The 12,187-nt window shown below is 38.3% G+C and overlaps 2 protein-coding genes across 2 annotated transcripts; one reads left to right on the top strand and one right to left on the bottom strand.

The window, feature by feature from the left end:
- Positions 1–2,192: 2,192 nt before the first annotated feature.
- Positions 2,193–8,755, top strand: LOC126603779 (F-box/LRR-repeat protein 15-like). The gene is made up of 17 exons (XM_050270737.1): positions 2,193–3,016; positions 3,379–3,640; positions 3,750–3,882; positions 4,351–4,450; positions 4,540–4,737; positions 4,817–5,087; positions 5,184–5,282; positions 5,370–5,458; positions 5,582–5,681; positions 5,771–5,941; positions 6,321–6,473; positions 6,651–6,811; positions 6,916–7,114; positions 7,308–7,756; positions 7,853–7,916; positions 8,165–8,251; positions 8,334–8,755. The coding sequence occupies exons 1-17, from the start codon at positions 2,616–2,618 to the stop codon at positions 8,412–8,414; spliced, it is 3,018 nt and encodes a 1,005-aa protein (XP_050126694.1). The 5' UTR covers positions 2,193–2,615; the 3' UTR covers positions 8,415–8,755.
- A 124-nt stretch (positions 8,756–8,879) lies between these two features.
- On the bottom strand, positions 8,880–11,214 carry LOC126603780 (uncharacterized). Its single transcript, XM_050270738.1, has 7 exons — positions 10,958–11,214; positions 10,815–10,851; positions 9,770–9,840; positions 9,585–9,679; positions 9,415–9,482; positions 9,191–9,298; positions 8,880–9,120 (listed from the first exon to the last, which is right to left on the bottom strand). Exons 1-7 carry the CDS (start codon positions 11,166–11,168, stop codon positions 8,988–8,990), a joined length of 723 nt encoding a protein of 240 aa, XP_050126695.1. The 5' UTR covers positions 11,169–11,214; the 3' UTR covers positions 8,880–8,987.
- Between the last annotated feature and the right edge of the window lie 973 nt (positions 11,215–12,187).

Raw genomic sequence — 12,187 nt, 5'->3', positions numbered from 1 at the left:
GGGGGGGTGGATTGTAAGATCCCACATCGCCCATAAGAGTGGATCCTGTAAGCCTTATATGTATATTCTCATCTCTACCTAACACGAGGCCTTTTGGGAGTTCACTGGCTACGGTTCCATAGGAACTCCGAAGTTAAACGAGTTCGCACGAGAGCAATCTCAGGATGGGTGACCCACTGGGAAGTTCTCGTGTGAGTTCCCATAAACAAAACCGTTCGCGCGAGAGCAATCTCAGGATAGATGACCCACTGAGAAGTTCTCGTGTGAGTTCCCATAAACAAAACCGTAAGGGTATGGTGGAGGTCCAAAGCGGACAATATTGTGTTACGGTATAATCAAGCTTGGGATGTGATGAGGGCCCGAGCCAGGATGTGACACTTGAGAGTTTGCACTAACATGACTCCGCTCTAAATTCCTGTTTGATAAACCAAAACCATCTATAACTCCAATCAGTCATCAATGTGACCTCTTATAGTTGCTATTGGAAACCAATGTCCAATACGGACATAGTCATGTAACTGTTGTTTGACTCTTCTTGTTGTATTGGGTTTTCCTTGTTTGAATTTCATGGTTTATATGTATAACTCCCAAGTTACAGAGTTGAGATTAAATAATTTGTTCTGTTATCTTTCACTGTATAGCTCCACTTCATACCGGCTTCTCTTTTCCGATTGATTGGATTTAAGTTCGCATAAAGAAACAAGAGATAAAGGAGTAAGAGAAAGGAGAGCATCGATGGTTGCTGCAACTTCGATTGGGTGCACCGAAAATATGGAGAGGTGTTGATGGCCGAAGCTATCCAACAAGTTCTAATTTTTATTTTCTTTTTATTTACCTAAGAGCAAAGTTGAAGTTTCAAAGAATTTTAAGTTGGATGTAGAGATAAGCCAATTGGGGTCGAATAATATTTCTCTAAGTCTTTTTGAAATGTAAGAAGCATGGAATGACAAAAGAAAATATATAAAGAAATTGACAATAAAAAAAAAAACACATCAATGAGTGTATTGGGTATGTTAACGTTTTGCAATTTTTTAAATTTTTATGGATTAAAAATGGGTTCGGCATACTGTTTTGTGAAAATAAACTCAAAAAACAAAAAGATGCAAAAAACAATATTTAGCCTAAGTTTTGTAAAACATATTTTATGTTTTATCTGTATTTCAAAAACATTCAAAATAATAAAATATAAAAGATGCATTATAAAACAAAGTTAGAGTTTTTGATAAAAATAAAATCACGTATGTCATTATTACCATCACCAATGTCGCCAACATGACCACTATTTTTGACAACACCACCTCCCACCACCATATCCGCGACTATTATCACCCTCGCTACCATGACCACCACCACCTTCACCATTTCACCATTGCCGATGTCTACATTATCGCCACTGTCTCATTATGACCAACACCACATGTACCTCACCCGTCACCATTAACACCATTACTACCACCACCACCACATTATCCACTACCATTGCCACCCTCACCGTCACACCATGGCGGTCACCACCATCTTGTAGCACCATTGGCACCGCCACCAACCATTACCACATTCTCCAACCATTACCTTCATCATGGCCACCACCACCTTCACCATCTTCGCCACCATCATCCCCACCTCTCAACTACTATTTTCACAACCATCTCTCATAAGCAATGCTAACACAACCATTCCCTACCACCATCATAATGACCGCCGCCACCACCACCACCTTTCACCTTTCACCATTACCCTCTACACCACCATTGCCACCACTCACATAGTAACATCTCTATTGTCACTGCTATTACCACTACTTCAACCATCATTGCTACTAACATCACTCTTGTCTCAACCATCATCCTTACCACCACAGATACCGTTACTACAAAACACAAATTTTTATTTTTATTTTTTGACATTGGGTACAAAATGCGTTTTCAATGTTTTAATTTTCTAAAATCATTCTTGGACTCAATTGTCAAACACGTTCCCAACAAAATTTAAATCATATTTGTTGTTTCCGTTTTACAAAATAGTTTTTCAAAAGTCATTTTGTAAATATTACTAGCCGGCCCTAAACAACAAATAGCAGAAAAGGAAAGAGAAAAGCAAATAAGAAAGTTACAAAACTAAAGACAAAAGGGAACGACGTCGTCATGTTTACACTATAAATACTTCTGTTTTCCTTTTCTTTTTCTTGTTTTTTTTGTAAGGAAGACTCTCTTATTGCAAGACTCGCAGTTTCATTTCCAAGTAGAAAAATAAACAGAGAGATTATTTTCAAAAGCACTTTCGAGGGTACACTAAAAAAGCACGTCACCGCAAATAAGCACTTTCAGGAGGATCCCCTGTCAGATCCGCTGAAATTCCCGCTCTTCCTCCCAATTTCCCAATTCAATTCTGTATATTAATGTAGATATCGATCAATTCGTGTTGTAATTCGTATTGAAAAATCCAAAAATTTCAAAAAAATTCGAATCGACGGTCCTCACATTTCTAGGGTTTCAAAAGCCGTTTCTGCGACAATTAGGGTTTTAATTTTGAGGGAGGAGTCGGAAGGGGGATGGAGATGCGTCGGATCGCGACCTAGGGTTTGCTGAGTCCCGAGGGGTTTGCTCTTCGAGTGCATGAAGATTTGGTGCTGCCTATGCTTCACCCAAGGAGACGAACCAGAAGAGGACGGTAGCGAGGCGAAGGCGATCATGAACGAGGGGGATTTCGGAAATGACGGCAATTCGGAGGTCGCCGTTGGGAATGGCGACGAAATTGACGGCAATGCTCAGAGTTTGGGGCTGGTGGGGAATGAGCGCGGCCGTGACGACCATCTGAGATTGTTTGAAGGGATGGTTCAGGCAATGCGCGGCGGCGGGGCTCAGTGGGACGAGTCTCTGTGTGTTGGCGCTCTTGCGTCGTTGAGGGCCTCAATTAGGAACCCTAGGCTTTCCGGAGGCGAGAGTAGCTCGGCTGCAGACGATGGTGGTGATCACGATTCACACCATAAGCGAGCCAAAGTTCAATCCTTTAATCAGTGAGTTTCTCACTGTAACTCTCTTTCTCTCTCTAATTTTTGTGGGTTTTGCTCTCAATTTTGATTGATTGGTAGATTTTAGGTAAATTTCTATGGGGTTACAAAAATATTGACCTTTAATAGCTACTGGGTGAATAATTGGGGAATGTAAGATTAACTGATTAGTTTCATTACTAATAGTTTAGAGGTTTATATGTTTTAGAATATTTGGTTCCAGTATAATTTGATTGTCAGCTGGGAATAATTTACTTTAACCTAATGAGTATGTGGTATATGCTTATCTTTTATTTGGTTTCAGTATAATCTGATTGTCAGCTGGGAATAAAGATACTCATGATTATCCGCAACGTTTTTTCTTGCAGTGATTTCCATTATGCAATGGCAATGTCTTCAGGTGCGGGAAATTCCAGTTCATCTGCAGAGAGAGACTACAGAATAAATCAGAGCTCTTTTGTTCCATTTAAGAGTGAGACATTCTTTCAAGATACTACTACTAATAATGGCGGTGAGGAGGGCCCCTTTGATTCTGGAAGTGGTAAGGATGATGAAGGGGATAATAGTGGCACCTCAAAAACAGAAGATTTAGAAGTTCGGATGGATCTTACAGATGACCTGTTACATATGGTAAGCATAGCGTCGCGTATAGTGCATATGTGAAGGGCTATTATCACTTTTGGTCCTAACTATGTTATTATAATTACTATTGTTAATATCATATTCTCCTTATTGTCAGGTTTTCTCTTTCTTGGACCACATTAATCTTTGCCGAGCTGCAATAGTCTGCAGGCAGTGGCGATCTGCTAGTGCTCATGAAGATTTCTGGAGGTGTCTGAATTTTGAGAATCGAAGTATATCTGTGGATCAATGTGAGTTCTACTCTTTTTTTTTTTTTTTTTTTTTGTGGTTCACTGCTATTAAGTATAAGAACTGAAGATTTATTGTGCTAACTGCCAAGTAAGTAGAGAATTTGTACCAGTGGTCACTGATGTGTTTTGGGCAGAATGTTGTATTCTCCCTCTCTAAAATGTGTAATGGTTTTCCATGCATTGGTTGGTTTTTTGTATGACCTTGCAAAGCAGGGAGCCTTGTTGGCTTGGCTGTATGTAATTTTACCGCTTGTGTTATGACATAGCTTATGATATGGATAATGCATTTGGGAAGTATTCATTTATTAGATTAAAAGTTGGGTGGTTAGTACTCATAATTTATGCGGCATGGATAATGTGTTTGTTGAGTTTATATAATTTTAGTTTCCATTTGTAAATTCTAATGTGTGTGAATTTTAATATCATATAAAATTGTGTGCTTATTACTCATTTTATATGCAACTACAGTTGAGGACATATGTTGGCGGTATCCCAATGCCACAGAATTGAATATTTCTGGTACCCCTGCTATTCACTTGCTTGTCATGAAAGCTATCTCTTCATTGAGGTAAATTGCTTTTCTAAATATTTATGCTCTTCTATTTATTCTTTTATATAGTTTCCAGTTCACGTAACTTAATTTTTTTTGTTTCTCAGGAATCTTGAGGTTTTAATCCTAGGTAAAGGGCAACTAGGGGACATCTTTTTCCATTCCTTGGCAGACTGTCAAATGTTGAAAAGTTTGATCATCAATGATGCTACTCTCGGTAATGGTATCCAGGAGATACCTATAAACCATGATAGACTCTGTCATCTTCAATTAACAAAATGTCGTGTTATGCGCATATCCATCAGGTGATTTTTTTTAGTTATAATTGAATTGTTACATACTGTCTGCTTGGTTACATTTTGTGCTGAATCTGATTTTCTGCAGGTGTCCGCAACTTGAAACTCTGTCATTGAAGCGCAGTAACATGGCGCAGGCTGTTCTTAATAGCCCTCTTTTGCATGATGTTGATATAGGCTCTTGCCACAAGCTGTCAGATGCTGCAATTCGTTCAGCAGCAACTTCATGTCCTCAATTAGAGTCTTTAGATATGTCAAATTGTTCATGTGTTAGTGATGAAACTCTACGTGAGATTGCTCTTACTTGTGCTAATCTTCATGTTCTCAATGCGTCATACTGTCCAAATATATCCCTTGAGGTTAGTTTGTAGTGGTTTCTGCTGCCCTTTTTTTATTAGCAATATTTGGATTTAGTTTTATTTGACATGCTTCTGTGCATTGTTTTCCTTTTGAAGTCTGTAAGACTGCCAATGTTGACGGTTCTTAAGCTTCACAGTTGTGAGGGCATCAGTTCGGCTTCAATGGTTGCGATATCTCATAGTTACATGCTTGAGGTATAAATCCGGTCTCAAGTATTTGTATTTTTTGTGCTGTCTCACTGAATGCCTTAAACATATTAATCTGATTATTACTCATTGTAGGTTTTGGAGCTTGACAATTGCAGTCTACTTACTGCTGTCAACTTGGATCTTCCACGCTTGCAGAATATTAGGCTAGTACATTGTCGCAAGTAAGCTCATGTTCTTCCAGTCTCCCCTCCCTTGTGGAAAAAACCTAGAAAACTTCCCAATTGGGGAGGAGAATTTCTCTTACTTGTTTAGAAATTTTTTAATCTTGCATATTTGTCCTGCAGGTTTGCTGATTTGAATCTACGATGCATCATGCTGTCATCAATAATGGTCTCTAACTGTCCTGTGCTCCATCGTATCAACATCACTTCAAATTCACTTCAGGTAAGTCTTCTGAAGAACCATTAATATTCTTTTAGCGTTCATTTTATTAGACACATGAAATCTGAACAAGTTGTCTTTGGAATTTGCAGAAACTAGCTCTGCAAAAGCAAGAGAGCTTAACCACGCTGGCACTGCAATGCCAAAGTTTGCAAGAAGTGGACCTTACAGATTGTGAATCTTTAACAAATTCTATATGTGATGTTTTCAGTGATGGTGGTGGGTGTCCTTTGCTCAAAACATTGGTTCTCGAAAACTGTGAGGTTTGTCAATTTAGCTCTTCTTATTACCTGAGTTAATACTGTTGAGAAATGATTACGCTAGCTTATGGGATGATATAAAATTTTGCAGTTTGAAATTATTTGATGTGTTCTTATGTAAGACTGTAAATTGATGCAATAAACTTGTGAGTTTAAACCATGTTGTCAACAATGCATGACCTGTTGGTTATTCCCCTGAATCATATAGGGTATTGTGAAAAACTCTTTGAATGTTATTTGTTCCCCCTGATACTTGGACTGTTAGTATGTTACTCAGGGAGGGTTGAATCGTCCTTAATTACTTGTTTGGTCAGTTGAGTTATCAGCTGTCTCTTGGTATGTATATTTCCTTTGGCTGACATATTGTTTTTACTTCACCCAGAGCTTAACCGCAGTTCGATTCTGCAGCACTTCTATAGTCAGCCTCTCACTTGTTGGTTGCCGGGCAATTACTTCTCTCGAACTGACTTGCCCCTATCTTGAACAAGTTTCTTTAGATGGTTGTGATCATCTTGAAAGAGCAGAATTTTGTCCAGTAAGATATAATGATTGTAAAGTAAAAAGATTTTTGTGAAAATTTATGAGTTTTACAATATGCATTATGTTGCCCTTATATAAAGTCATGAGCTTATCACACTGTTTTCACTGCATTTTAATTCTGACATTAAGCAGTCAATAGAAAACTGAATCCTTTTCTCATTCCTTTCTTCAGGTTGGTCTTAGGTCACTAAATTTGGGAATATGTCCCAAATTGAATGTGCTCAGTATCGAAGCGCCGAATATGGTGCTGCTTGAGCTGAAGGGATGTGGTGTGTTAGCTGAAGTATCCATCAATTGTCCATTATTAACGTCTCTGGACGCTTCCTTTTGCAGGTTATTTTCATTACTTATTAATACTTTACCTACCCACCCGCCCGCTCTGCTCTTACTGTTTCAGGCTCAGTTAAACTCAAATCTCTATTAATTTGCACATGCAGTCAGCTTAGGGATGATTGCTTGTCTGCAACTGCTGCTTCATGCCCGCTGATTGAGTCTTTAATTCTAATGTCATGCCCCTCTGTTGGTTCTGATGGACTCTACTCTTTGCGCTGTCTTCCAAATTTAATTGCGCTTGATTTGTCCTACACTTTCTTGATGAACTTGAAGCCAGTTTTCGAGTCTTGTATGAAACTTAAGGTGATTTTTACAACTCATACTTTGTTGATTTTTTGTTAAATTTAGTGTGTTGGTCCTCCTACCATATGATATTTTACATAGCATGTTGGTCCTCCTACTCAGACTTTGTTGATTTGTTTTTAATTTGAACTTAAATTAGAAGAATCTTGGGCAGATTTTTTGACATGATTTTTTGGATCTTATCTTCTCCCAGGTGTTAAAGTTACAAGCCTGCAAGTACTTATCTGACTCATCCTTGGAGCCTCTTTACAAGGAAGGGGCTCTTCCAGCTCTCCAAGAACTGGATTTGTCTTATGGAACCCTCTGTCAGTCTGCTATCGAGGAGCTTCTTTCTTTTTGTACGCACTTAACTCATGTGAGCTTGAATGGCTGTGTGAACATGCATGACCTGGATTGGGGTAGCAGTGCCGGGCAACCTGCTGCCCTATCTGGCATGTTTTTACCTGAGAATGTCCAGGTTCCAATTGAGCAGCCAAACCGGTTACTGCAGAACCTCAACTGTGTAGGCTGTCCAAATATTAGGAAAGTTGTCATTCCACAAGCAGCACGTTGTTTCCACATGTCGTCATTAAACCTTTCTCTTTCTGCAAATTTAAAGGACGTTGATGTCGCTTGTTTCAACCTCTGCTTCCTTAATTTGAGGTAATTTGTTTATTTAGTTTGAAAATCTCTGTATGTTTGGTTCTTGATTTTCATGATGTTTTGTCTTGTTACTAACGTTTCTGTTTTTTCTTTCAGCAATTGTACTTCTTTGGAAGTTTTGAAGCTTGACTGTCCGAAATTGACTAGTCTCTTTCTTCAGGTATGCATTTTGCTTATGTGGTTATAATACGGATTATCACCTTAAAAAAAAATATTCATTACCACATAAAATTCATGTTCAACCACGAACAAATTGTTGAAAAGGCATGTAACTGGGGAATTTGTATTTTGTATTTTTTAAGAGAGGTGCGGTTAGACTTAAATTTATATATCTTTTTTTTTTATAAAATTAGTTTTATTTTGTTTGCTGCTCCCTAAGTTCATTTTCTTGCTGGGATTTTGTATTAGTCCTGCAACATTGATGAAGCCGCAGTGGAAGCTGCCATATCTAAATGTAGCATGCTGGAGACTCTTGATGTTCGTTTTTGTCCCAAGGTCGGTACAATCTTCTCTCCTTCGCCATATCGTTGTAAGAAAACCTACCTCTTATAATACTGTCTTTTATGATGATTGACAGATAAGCCCGATGAGCATGGGGAAATTACGTGCTGCATGCCCTAATTTGAAGCGCATCTTCAGCAGCCAGCAACAGTCTTGATTATAGCAAGAAATGCATCTTTTCTTCCGGGGGCTTATTGGATTCGGCTTGTAGTCCGGCAATCAGACGTGGTCATTGATCCCGGAACTTGTATGTAAATGGTGTCATCGATTGTGCTGGTATTTGATTTAGGTATTAGTATAGGTAGCAGACATAGGCTTCTTATGTAGTAACCCATACAATAAGTAATGTTTTCTATTATGTTGACCTATTGTTCTTCATCTTTCTTGTATTCGATTTTTTCGGGACGAGTGGAATTCTAAACGATTGAGTTGTGTGTGTATAGGGTACTGAATTTGGTACTGCCTTTGTGTATACAATAAATTGCGTTTCTTGATTAATTTTTCGTAGTTCCATTTTCGACTTCCCGAAATTTCCATAAGGATTCGCTATTTTTGGACCGGAATTTCAAAGATGTGTATTGTCACACCTTGATCGTCTGCCGGTAAGGATTTGATTCAGGTCTTGTTGTACAAGAAATGCATCGAACCGTGAAAGGAAAAACGATGTACCACCATACAAAGTATACAAAACATCCGTGTATGTGTTTGGAGATTTTCATAGCTCTTGTATTTACAATATCGATTCCAACTGCTTCAGGTCCGGGTCCGAAATATCAAGATCTGCGTTCTCTAACGAGTTCCGGTAAGAATCGGCCGCTACCTTCCCCTTGTCTAGCACTTCCGAAGGTACAGTTTTGAGGAGGCTGCAAAGAAGACGGGTGTGTGTCGGAGATTGACATTGTAAGTGAAACAAGATGGGAGATAAAGATTCACCTGTCCAACGCATTAAGGGCAGTATTAATCTGTGCCTTCATCGAACTGACTGGAGCTCGTTCGTTCCTTGTTGCGTGCAAAAGCAAGGAATCCAGTTCCTCCAAGGCCCTTCAAAAATTGAAAAATTTTCCGTCTTAAAAGTTAGTTGACATCGGTCATAAGCTTGTGACTGCTCCTGTACCCAGTTCAGAAGGAGCATAGTTTCGTCAAGAAAGCGATGGTACCTGAGACATTGATCAACATCGCTCGAAGCAGCCTTCCCATTACCATCATCTGAAGCATATTGCGCCACCTGTAGTTCCCGAAAACAATTCCAAGGCTCTTAGGAGTTCATCATGTACATAAAAACTGCAATGACATAAAGCTGATGCTACTCAAGGAATCCTCAACTTACAGCTCGAATATTTATGCGAAGGGACGCTGCGGGGCCTGAACGCAGCAGAGACCGGCAAGTAGCAAACTGGGGTTGATCACCTTCCAGAGATTTCTCTGCAGTTGTTGAAACATATAAGCCTCGATAAATCGTCGAAAATGACATTAGAAAAATGAATGAAGGAAAACAAAGGCAAAGGAAATTACCCAAGTCCTTGATTTGTAATTGGGTGAGTATGACTGGCGACACATAAGCCTCGAGAGGGTCGAGCTTCTTCCTGAGTTTATCATATTTAGGTATGATCAGCGCTACTTGCATGGGTTAAAAGCGCTTTCTAATAACTGCGTCTAGCGGAAAAAAACTTAAAAGTACTTTTAGGTCGTAAAATTGTTTCTGAAGCTCGAAGCACTTGGATTTAATAGAATAAAATGATGTAATCCTAACAAAAACGCTTCTAGCAAAAGCACTTATGATCACAAGTGCTTTGTACATGATGCATTCCCAAATGGTCGGTCCTCCATAGGATCGTTTAGAATTTGATTCTTTAAAAAACACTTATGCTCATAAGATGCAAAATTGTTTTTATGACAAACACGTTCAAATTTTATTAAAAACTCAAAAGTACTTTCTTGTAAGTTTTTCTATTAAGAGGTATTTGTTGATTTGCTCTCGAAATTTGTATGGAGCTGTCAATTTCTCTCATGAACTTTAATTTTAGCCGATTAACTTTTATAATTAGTCAATTTATTCCTTGAACTATAATTTTAGCTAATTACCTCCCTCAACTTTTATAAATGACCAATTCCCCTCTTGGCGTTAGATTTTAATAACTTTCATTCAATTTTTTATCCATCCAATTTTCCATCATTTTTGCCTTCATACAGGTGTAATGTGTTGTTTCCGTAATCAAGATGAATGAAAAATTGGATAAAATCTAACGCGGGAAATTGGTTATTTATAAAAATTCAAAAATGTAATCGGCTAAAACTATAGTTCAAGGACAAAATTAGCTAATTATAAAAGTTCAAGGACATAATCGGTTACAATTAAAGTTCAAGAAGAAAATTAACAACTCCATACAAGTTCGGGACAAATCGAAAAATATGCCTTCTATTAAATGCAATCAGAAGCGCTTGCCAAAAGCTCTTTTAGCCCCCTCCCAAAGCTAAACCTTAAAGCTTGTATGATGTATCCGAAAGATAATGCACTAATAGCTAAACACTGATTAAATAAAGTAAAAATTGTAATTACCTTTTCACATACTTGTCGAATCCGCCGGCAACAGCATCTGCATTAAACCCAATAATACAACGTGGTTTGAGTTAAATTTTGATCAAAGAAAGTGTTTACTTTTCTTTGCTGCCAAACAGGGAATAAGGATTTATGAGCCGTACGGTGAGGGACAAGGAGCAGATTAGAGAGGGCGAGTGACAGAGAGATGGAGACCAATCGCCTGCTCTCCCGCCAATTCGAGGGTGGCAATGCGCACCTCACCCGCCGCGACTTCTTTGATGCTGCGGCGACCTTTACGTGCTGTGAGAGAGGGACAATCGAGGAGCTGAAGGGGTTGGTGCTAACGTGCGCGGTGCTGCTCAGCGTGGCCATGCTAGAGACACAGATCAACTGTGAAGAAACCTGCGAGTCTTATCTGTTCGGCTATGCTGAATTTCCATACCTGCCCTTGAAAATTCTCTCTTTAACAATTTCTAGAGGGTTATGTTGAAGGGCATTATTTTAATTTTCTGATTTTTTTTTTTTTTTTGGTCAATAATTTTAATTTTCTGATTTGATGAAGCATGTCGTGCGTCGTATGTGGCAATGTGCATACGAGAAATCAGGAGGGGTGGTTAATTATGGAATCCCAAATAGAAAATAGGACTAAATTCCAAACCAAAAATTTTCGGGTTGGAATTTTGGTATTTTTAATTTTTGAGATTCTTGAAATATTTTTGGTATTTCAGGATAATTGGGATTGGGTTTTGAGTTTTGAGCTTTTAGGCATAAATTTGAGTTTTTTGGGTTGTGAACTAAAATTTGGGCTTTGGCTTTTGATTTTGTCACTCAAATTCATATCAATTGAAATTTAGGCTTTTTACCTATTACCAATTTAAAAATTCTTACCAATTGAAATACCAAATCATTATTACCAAGTCAAATTGACGTTTCAAAGTTCCAAACTACTTAATTTTATACTTCTATTTTTATTATAGTCTATTCTTAAATTACTTAAATTCAACTTTCAACATGCATGCAACCAAAATAAATATACATATATATTTTCGGTTTGGTTTCGGATTCCCGAACCATTGAATATGTAATCCCGATTTCTGTACCAAAAGGTTCAGGATTGGTTCGGCATTCATCCAAAAAATTTCGGTATTATCGATTTGGGAATTTTTTGGTATGGAATCAAGATTTTTTTGGTTTGGTTTTAGATTTTCGGGAAAAATTTCTAGCCCTAGAAATAAGTAACACAAGTGTGAGTTTCATATCCACCGTGGGTGACTCAGTAATTGAGACGAATTTCAGGTCCGTATTTACAATACACATCTTGAGTTCGATTTCTAATATTGGTGAATCACATTATGGTGACTAGGAGAGGTTGAAATAACTTTTGGCCCCTA

This window comes from Malus sylvestris, chromosome 15 (genome assembly GCF_916048215.2).
Source record: "Malus sylvestris chromosome 15, drMalSylv7.2, whole genome shotgun sequence".
Taxonomy (NCBI): domain Eukaryota; kingdom Viridiplantae; phylum Streptophyta; class Magnoliopsida; order Rosales; family Rosaceae; genus Malus; species Malus sylvestris.
This window is presented reverse-complemented; position numbering and strand designations above follow the sequence as displayed.

Excerpts from the sequence above, each read along its gene's own strand:
- LOC126603780 (XM_050270738.1), bottom strand. The coding sequence starts at position 11,168 with ATGGCCACGCTGAGCAGCACCGCGCACGTTAGCACCAACCCCTTCAGC. Across the intron at positions 9,841-10,814 it reads TTCGACAAGTATGTGAAAAG|GAAGAAGCTCGACCCTCTCG; the intron begins GTAATTACAATT and ends TGATAAACTCAG. Across the intron at positions 9,299-9,414 it reads GATGTTGATCAATGTCTCAG|GGCCTTGGAGGAACTGGATT; the intron begins GTACCATCGCTT and ends CAATTTTTGAAG.
- LOC126603779 (XM_050270737.1), top strand. The coding sequence starts at position 2,616 with ATGAAGATTTGGTGCTGCCTATGCTTCACCCAAGGAGACGAACCAGAA. Across the intron at positions 5,283-5,369 it reads CTCATAGTTACATGCTTGAG|GTTTTGGAGCTTGACAATTG; the intron begins GTATAAATCCGG and ends TACTCATTGTAG. Across the intron at positions 7,115-7,307 it reads AGTCTTGTATGAAACTTAAG|GTGTTAAAGTTACAAGCCTG; the intron begins GTGATTTTTACA and ends ATCTTCTCCCAG.